Genomic DNA, 8300 nt, shown 5'->3' with positions numbered 1-8300 from the left:
GAACAGAAATGACATTTTGCTTTTAATTATGTGGTATGGCCTACTTCTTCCTCTTGTTCCCTGCCGGTTAGAACAAGAAAGGCCCTCTCAACTCCACCCACATCAGTTTTTCTCACTCCTGTCCCAGTCAGGTGTGCCTTGGGGTGGGAGTAGGTTGGCGCCATAGGCACACGTGCCCTGGAGCTGAGGTCTTCTCTCACCCGCCACAACTTTCCTCCTGAGGCTATATTTAGGTGTTGGTCTGGGGAAACGGATGTGAGTTTTTCAGGATCCTGTTTATCCAGTAGACCCCCTCGCCGCCCTCCCCCATCCCCACCACACGGCTGTCTGTCCTCTGTCCAGACTGGAACTTCCCCTCACTTCCCTTCCGGCTCCAATTTGGGTGCCCAGGACCTAGAAAGAAAACAATGTTTGCCATTGAATCCTGACAGTGACACCTATTAGCTATTGGACAACTAATATCTACTTAATTTTTTCATGTGTAGAGATAATGATACTTTTCTTGCAGGGGTGCTGTAAAGTTCAAACGAGGTAGTGTGTGTAAAGGGCCTGGCATTATGCCTGACAAGTGGTAGTCATTAAGCAAGTGTTGGTTCTTTGAGGTCCTCCTTTGTCGGGCAGTGGCTAAGGCTGCTGTTCTAGGGATCCCGGGCTTAGGAAAGAGCCCAGGGGCATGTGATGTCTGTTGCCTTAAGGGACATTGGCTGTGGGAGGTGATGATGCACAAAGTCTCTTTTCATTTTCCCTTGTGTTTGCATCTTCAGTCAAGTCCCAACTTGGCTTAACGGCATCCCCTGGCCAGGAGGTCAGATTGCCCAGATGCCACCTCCATGCACACCCAAGCCCGGGCCTATCAGAGATCATAGGAAATGAGAGACTTTGGAGTTTGGGTTTTTACAACCTTATCTAAACCTCAAGTTTCCTTATTTGTAAAATGGGGGTAACAATAGACCTCCTCATAGCAGTGTTATGAGGCTTCGCTTAACTGAGACAGTATTGTGTGAGGCAGAGAACCTGGCAGAGCTTGCTGTGAGGGGGTAGCTGTGCTCAGTAATTGGCCCCGTCTGGACTGGAGACGGGGAAGAGGCTCTGCTGGAATCACCTTTCTCTTTCTCTCTGTTTCTGTCTGCAGCAGCAAGGTGGAACACAAAGGCCCTGTGCTGAGCACCCATAATCCTCTGGGGGTACCCCCCCCAAAACAGCACCCCCACCATGTTTAATCTAATGAAGAAAGACAAGGACAAAGATGGAGGGCGGAAGGAGAAGAAGGAGAAAAAGGAGAAGAAGGAGCGGATGTCAGCGGCAGAGCTGAGGAGCCTGCCTGGTTTATACTCCACTCACATGTCTTGCTTCAGACACCCTTGGCCACCCCTCAGGACTTGAGGTCCTCCAAGCGCGAATCGAAGATGCGCCTGGAGATCTCCAACCCCATCCCCATCAAGGTGGCCAGCGGCTCCGACCTGCACCTGACTGACATTGACTCCGACAGCAACAGGGGCAGCATCATCCTGGACTCGGGCCACCTCAGCACAGCCAGCTCCAGCGATGACCTCAAGGGTGAGGAAGGCAGTTTCCGGGGCTCCGTGCTGCAGCGGGCGGCCAAGTTCGGCTCCCTGGCCAAGCAGAACTCCCAGATGATTGTCAAGCGCTTCTCCTTCTCCCAGCGGAGCCGGGACGAGAGTGCCTCTGAGACCTCCACCCCCTCGGAGCACTCTGCCGCCCCATCGCCACAGGTGGAGGTGAGGACTCTAGAGGGACAACTGGCGCAGCATCCTGGCCCAGGCCACCCTCGACCAGGGCCTCGGTCCCAAGTCCCTGAGCTGGTGACGAAACGGTTTCCGGCTGACCTGCGCTTGCCCCCCGTGGTGCCCCCGCCACCCCCTGCCCTCCGGGAGCTGGAGCTGCAACGAAGGCCCACTGGAGACTTTGGCTTCTCCCTGCGGCGCACAACCATGCTGGATCGGAGCCCCGAGGGCCAGGTCTATCGGAGGGTGGTTCACTTTGCTGAGCCTGGTGCGGGCACCAAGGACCTGGCCCTGGGGCTGGTGCCAGGTGACCGTCTGGTGGAGATTAATGGGCACAACGTGGAGAGCAAGTCCAGGGATGAGATTGTGGAGATGATCCGGCAGTCAGGGGACAGCGTGCGGCTCAAGGTGCAACCCATCCCAGAGCTCAGCGAGCTCAGCCGGAGCTGGCTGCGGAGTGGCGAGGGACCACGCAGGGAGCCGGCTGATGTGAGTGTTTCCCTTGGGACCTGGGCAGCGAGGGATGAGCAGGGACTGGGTTGTTGATGTCTACGGTGATTGCACTTAGAAGGATGGATGATCAGGGTACTCAAGAGCTGTAGTGAGAGCCTAGCGAGTGTGTGAGCAGTAAAGCAGGGCCACTCCGTGGGCTTCAGGGACCATCTACCTCGCTGGTGGGGAGAAGGCACCTCAGGTGGGGGCTATACACCGTCTTACAAGCTTCATGATACAAGGGGCGGAGGGTTAGGGTTTGGGCACCATATTTCCTGAGCCCAAAATTGAGGCATGGAGGCGAACACATGCCAGTTCCAGATATGAGAGACAGACAGTCTCATATTCTGGACTAAAGTATAGGATTTCCATGTTATTTAGACATTGGAGGTGAAAAAAAAGGTAAATTATGTCAAATCTGGGCTGTCATGGGACATCTAGGATGTACAGCTGCTTTGGTAGCTCCTGGGAAGATGACCTCAGGCCTCCTCTTGCCCCTGCGTGAGTGAGGAGTTGAATACCAGGTAAGGTTGCCGAGATAAGCAGGGGCCAAATCATGAAAGACCTTATAAATCGTGGTAGGAGTTTTGGGTTAACCCCATTGAAATGAGACCGTTGTAGGGCTTGAAGCGTAGGGGAGTGACGATCTGATCTATACAGATCACTTGTGCTCCCAGAGTTTTATTATCTTTCCTGGAGGAAGGCAATGCATGGACCTGGAAAAGTAACAGGGATTAAGCCTACAGAGATAGTATGACCTGACTATCCCTGAGACCCCGGCCCACAGAAAGCAAAGGTGGGAGGGGGTGACAGAGGCCCAGAAGAGATTGAGGTTAAAGGTATCCATCAGTTTAGCAAATGCCTGTTTACTTCCTAAGGACCTACCGGATTTAACTCCTGGAAAGATGGTCTCTACGGAGATGGAGATCTGTAACCCCAGCGGTCTCTTGATAGGTTGGCTCCTTACCAGTTTGGAATGCTCTGCCTGGAGGCAACCCCTGAAGGACAAATTGGCCTCTGGTCACCCCTCTCTCCAGCTGTGGCTATTAGGACTGTCCCGGTCCCTGCAGCCTGACCAGTACATGGCCTGGCCAGGACCTTTCAGCACTAAGTGACCAGCCAGATGTATCCAAGTCAGAAGTGGGAGGAAATGCTAAGGAAACAGGCAGAGTCCTGGTCCTAGCTTTCTCCCGGGGAGGGGAAGTGGCTGCTCAGATGGCTGCCTAGCCTAGCAGCATGTCGGGCCTGGAGGGCCTGGGAGCCGCAGGGTCAGACTCTGGCAGGAAGCACTGGAATTGGGTTCAAGACCTTCCTTTACCCGGGGGCTGGTGGGGTCAGGCAGCTTTGCTCGTCAGGAAGGGGTAGTGAGTGGGAGGGGAGCCTGTCGTAGAATCCAGGAAGGACCTGGACGCATTAATTCCAGAAATACATTGAGCACCTACTCTGTGTTAGCCCCCAGGCTACACTGAACTTGGGGAACTTCCCCCAGCTTAGAGGGAGTCTTTATCTCAGCACCAAAGACCATACCATGTTGCCACGTCTACCTACTTTCTCCCAGGCAAACATTGCCTTCAACAGATAGAATAGTCTTCCTCTTAAAGAATGAGTCCCCCGGGGATTGTTGCCAGGTCCCCGCTGAACCACAGCACAGGCCTCTGTGGGGCTCAGGGCTTGGCATCACAGGTGCTGTTCAGTTCTTCTCTTTATAGCACAGGATCATCCTGGCATCTCATGTTTCCCAGCCGCTCTCCTTCCCAACTAGCTGCTGTTAGCGCATCCCTGGGGAAGTGGGTGGTTTAGCTTTGGAAACCCCGGTGGATCCCACCTTCCAGCTGGTATCTCAGAAATGCTGGCTCACTCTGGCCCGCGGGGCAAGCCCAGCTGGTGCCCAGAGGACTTCTTCCCCCACCCCGGGGATCGAGCAGGGGACACAGTAGAAAGTCCCTTCCTCATGAGTCTCCTAGAACTGACCGGACAACAAGAAGCAGAGGGCTGAAAGAAGCCCCACGTCTCCTCTTACCTGGGCAGGTGGTGGGGTCTCAGGCCACAGCGGAGAGGAGCAGCATGAGCCCGGCATTCTGGTTTCCTGAGACAGACCCCGGAGCTGGTGAGGGAGTGCTGTAGCCTCAACTGAGACTCTTATCCTCTATCTCCTCTTCCTCCCACTCCTACTCCTGCTCCTTTTCTTGGCAGCAGTTCTAATCCTAGTTCCATGCCAAGAAAAGAGCCTTCCCACCTCCTCCATGCTCCCGGGCGGGGTACCCCGACAACTCTAGCCCCACAGGGACAGCTCTGGTGGCCACCCTGCCCGTCAGGCCATCCATCAACTGTGTCCACACGTTGCCTGTCCCCAGGGAGCTCTGAAGGAGCTGGCTAGCCATCTGTTCTCTCTCTGCACACAGATAGGGGCCAGGCCCCATGGCTCCTGTCCATGGCCTGTTCAGAAGGCCCCAGGGAGAGACAGCCCCTTGGGTTTCCTTCTCACATGGTGTGTGTCCAGAATGCTTGGCTCACACCTTGTTCATATGTCTCTGTAGCTGCCAGACAAGGCTCCACTGGGAGGAGGGGTGAGCCACAGTCGTAGGCTAGACATGGGACCTGATAGAAATCACTCAGCACGTCTGAGAGAAGCAGCCCTTCTTCCGCCATCTATTCCTCCACTCACCTGTCTACTAAACACACGTTTGTGGAGCACTTACTGTGTGGTAGGTCCTGGGACCCAGCAGTGTGCAGCACATAATCCCAGCCTCAAAGATGAAATCAAAGAAGGATGTACACCCAGCCCCAAGAAACTCAAAGTCTAGTGGGAGAGATGGTCAAGTAGTGGGCAATGACATTGCCATTTGAGAAGGTCAGCGATAGACCAGTACGGGGTACTGGGGAGCACAGAAGAGGAACTTCAAGTATAGTCTTCAGAATGAATCAGAGAGAGAGCTGACATATAGGGGAGGCAAACGGAAGGAAAAGACTGTATTAGACACAAATCAGAGAGAGATTGACACGCTTGGGGAATAAGGCTTGGGGACAGCATAAGGGGACACTATTAAGAGAAGCAGCAAGAGAATCAAGCAGGGGCCAGGTCACAAGGCCCCTGAGAGTCATGCTAGGGAATGTAAACTTTAACCTAAGGACAGTGTAGCCATTTAATCAGGGAGTGATAGGCACAGATTTTAGAAAATCTCTGGCTGTTTATGGGGAATCCTTTCGGGTGTAGCAAGGGGAGAATCGTGAGGGAGCTATTATTGTAAACCTAGTAGAATGAATGGAGGCCTGAACTTCGGGAGAGGCATTGGAGATGGAAAGAGGTTTCAGATGTAAGCAACTGAAGTAGGCTCTAGAGCAGCCATGGGCAAACTACGGCCCGCGGGCCGGATCCGGCCCATTTGAAATGAATAAAACTAAAAAAAAACAACAACAACAAAAAAACCCGTACCCTTTTATGTAATGATGTTTACTTTGAATTTATATTAGTTCACACAAACACTCCATCCATGCTTTTGTTCCGGCCCTCCGGTCCAGTTTAAGAACCCATTGTGGCCCTCGAGTCAAAAAGTTTGCCCACCCCTGCTCTAGAGTCTTGGTGACCGACTGGGGTGAGGGAAGGAGGAGAGGAGTGGGTAACTGACTACCAGGTTTGGGGGAGGATGCTAAATTCTTTCCATGATCCTTCAGGGAAAGTGTTTGGGAGCATCTGTTTTGAGAAAATTATTCTTAACTTTTCTAAAGGCAAAAAGAGTTCCCTGAGTCTGATGAGATTAAGGAAGGTGTTGGTAAAGGGGAGGATCTTAAAACCCCAGTTGGATCAAAATTCTTCTCTCCAGTTCCATGAGTCTGGGTAGGAAAGTCAGTGCCCATTAAGAAGGAGTAGGGGCCGGGTGGGGACTACGGTCTGGGAGTAGGGAGAGCTGGTCCCTTCCATTTGTATCCTCAGTAGGCCCATCGTGGGGGCCAAGTGGATTGTCTGTGAACATACGATGGTTCTGCTGAGCTCAGAAAAGCCCACCTGGCTAAACCCTGGCCAGTGTGGTTGTTCTCCTGCTGCCAAGAGCTAGAGGAGCTGGCCTGCATGGGGGCCCTACCCAGAAAGCACTGCTTCCTGAGTTTATGAGGTTGTGGTAGGAGGGGAGCGGAGGCGGGTGCTTAAAGGAAGGCCTACCACCCCTTCCCAGTCAAATCTAGTTTCCTGCGCCCTGTGGAGCTATCAGGCATTTGCTGGGGATCTGTGGTACAGTTTCTTTTCCCATTGGACCTTGGGGTTTGTCCACAACAGTTACAGGGCTGTGAGGTTCCTTAGGAGGTCATCCTATCCATCTAAACCACCTGCACATTCAGGAGAACCTAGGAGAGTGCATGTCATAGTGGGAAGATCATGGACTTTGGAACCAGAAAGATCTGCTTGAGTTTTACCAAAGTCACCAAACTTTTCTGAGCCTCAGTGTACTCATTCCCTTGAACAGGACCAGGCACTGTACTGGGCACTGGGGGGTTAAGTAAATAAAGTGGACTCTTTCCTTGAGGAAGCATAAGCATAAGTAAAGAAAGGCAACTCAGCGCCATTGTTGCTATCATGGATGCCTGTACAGGTAAACAGTGGGGTGGGAAGGAGGAAGTGGCCATTAGAAGAGGCCTCTGAGAGGATGTGACCCTTGTTCTCTATAAATGGGCCTTATTCTGTCCTCTCAGAATTTAAGAAGATGAAATCAAAGGACGTACACCCAACTAACCCACTCCAGCATCCTCTGAGAAGGAGAAGAAAGGGAGCCTTGTTTTTTACTTTGTGTACTCTCCTTGATGGGTCTTTATTTAAGAATCTGTATGTATGCGGTGAGATCCCTTTGGCAGACTTTGGCAGGTCGTAAATGTTTATGAAGATTAGTATCTTTCTCTCTGCCCAGCCTCTGAAGACATCCAGGGAAAGTAATTTTGCAGCCTCCTTAATTAATCCAGCCTAGTGTTCTCCCCTCATGGCTCCTGGTAAGGTTTTCTTTCCAACAGGGACTCCTGATGCTTTTGTCCAAACTCTTTCACTGTAGGTTTTTGGTTTTTTTTAAAAGCCAGCTTAAAGGTGCGGTGGGCCCCTGGGTGTCCGCTAGCTTTTCCTAGCTTCTTAGAGCCCAGCTTCTCAGGCCTGTAGGCATGGACATCAGTGGCCCCTCAGGAGACAGGCCAGTCAGGGTTGCCTCGCTGGGGGAGAAGGGCAGGTCCCTTTGCCATAGTGGAAGCCCCAGACCCCTGGGTGGAAAGTATTTGAGCCTCAGCAGCCTGGTCCACAGGTGCTGTCAGGAGTGGGGACTGCAGATTCCAAGGAACCTCAAAATGGTGCTGCTTCCAGATCCTCTGGGCCAGCTGCCGGCCAGTGGGCCTCCCCAGGGGCTCTGGTGGTGCTGGGTGCTGCCTGGGCTCAGAGTTCTAGAATGCTTCTGTTCCTCATGTTGCTCTAAATGACCCTTGGAGGGGCTTTTGTTTTTTAAACAGAACATTTTTACTTCATTTTGTGCCAAAGCTGCAGGCACTTCTGGCATCAGTCTCCCCATGTGAGAGCCCTGGCTTGGGGGCTCAAAGCAGGACTCAAACGGAGTTCTTTTGGCAATGAGGGGCCAATGGGCAGGTTCAAGGGCATGAGAACTGACGGGTGAAAGGTTTTTAGGGACATTTTGGGAGTTATCTATCCTGGACTGGGGGTTACATGAGGCCAGCAGGATAGAGTGGGGGATTAGGTCATTTCTATTCTGCTAGGTCTCCCTTCTCTGTCCTCAGAGGCACCATTCTGCCTTCTTCCCAGTGAGATGCTGGACAAACTGCAGCCCCTATGTGCCCTGACCACCCGGCCCGTGGGTGGTGGGCACAGTGCCCAGGCCACATTGAACTGGGTGTGGGTACATGCCATGGTCATTGGTTGTTTTTGCAGGCACAGCCTGGAGCCCTGGTGCGGGGGCAGGGCCTTGGTTGAGGTAGCCTGCCCTGGCCCCTTGGCCCTGGCCAGAACCCCTCTGGCCCACCCAGATCCCCTTGGCCACCCTGCCCTCTGCTCCCTTCTAATCTCTTATTTACATTGAAATGGTT

At 53.0% G+C, this 8300-nt stretch overlaps 1 protein-coding gene across 4 annotated transcripts in view; it reads left to right on the top strand.

Moving 5' to 3' along the window:
• Window positions 1-1132: 1132 nt before the first annotated feature.
• The window catches only part of MYO18A (myosin XVIIIA), an 85916-nt gene continuing 78748 nt past the window's right edge, over window positions 1133-8300 (top strand). For 2 of the 4 annotated variants that reach the window (XM_015566747.1, XM_015566746.1), the window contains exons 1-2: window positions 1133-1343; window positions 1385-2234. In XM_015566747.1, coding sequence (XP_015422233.1) covers window positions 1213-1343; window positions 1385-2234 — 981 coding nt within the window. In that variant the 5' untranslated portion in view covers window positions 1133-1212. Of the gene's footprint in view, window positions 1344-1383; window positions 2235-8300 lie in introns of those variants that run through there. The other 2 variants (XM_015566744.1, XM_006768054.2) reach the window with 1 other exon arrangement.

The sequence above is a fragment of the Myotis davidii genome, unplaced genomic scaffold (genome assembly GCF_000327345.1).
Source record: "Myotis davidii unplaced genomic scaffold, ASM32734v1 scaffold363, whole genome shotgun sequence".
NCBI lineage: Eukaryota > Metazoa > Chordata > Mammalia > Chiroptera > Vespertilionidae > Myotis > Myotis davidii.
This window is presented reverse-complemented; position numbering and strand designations above follow the sequence as displayed.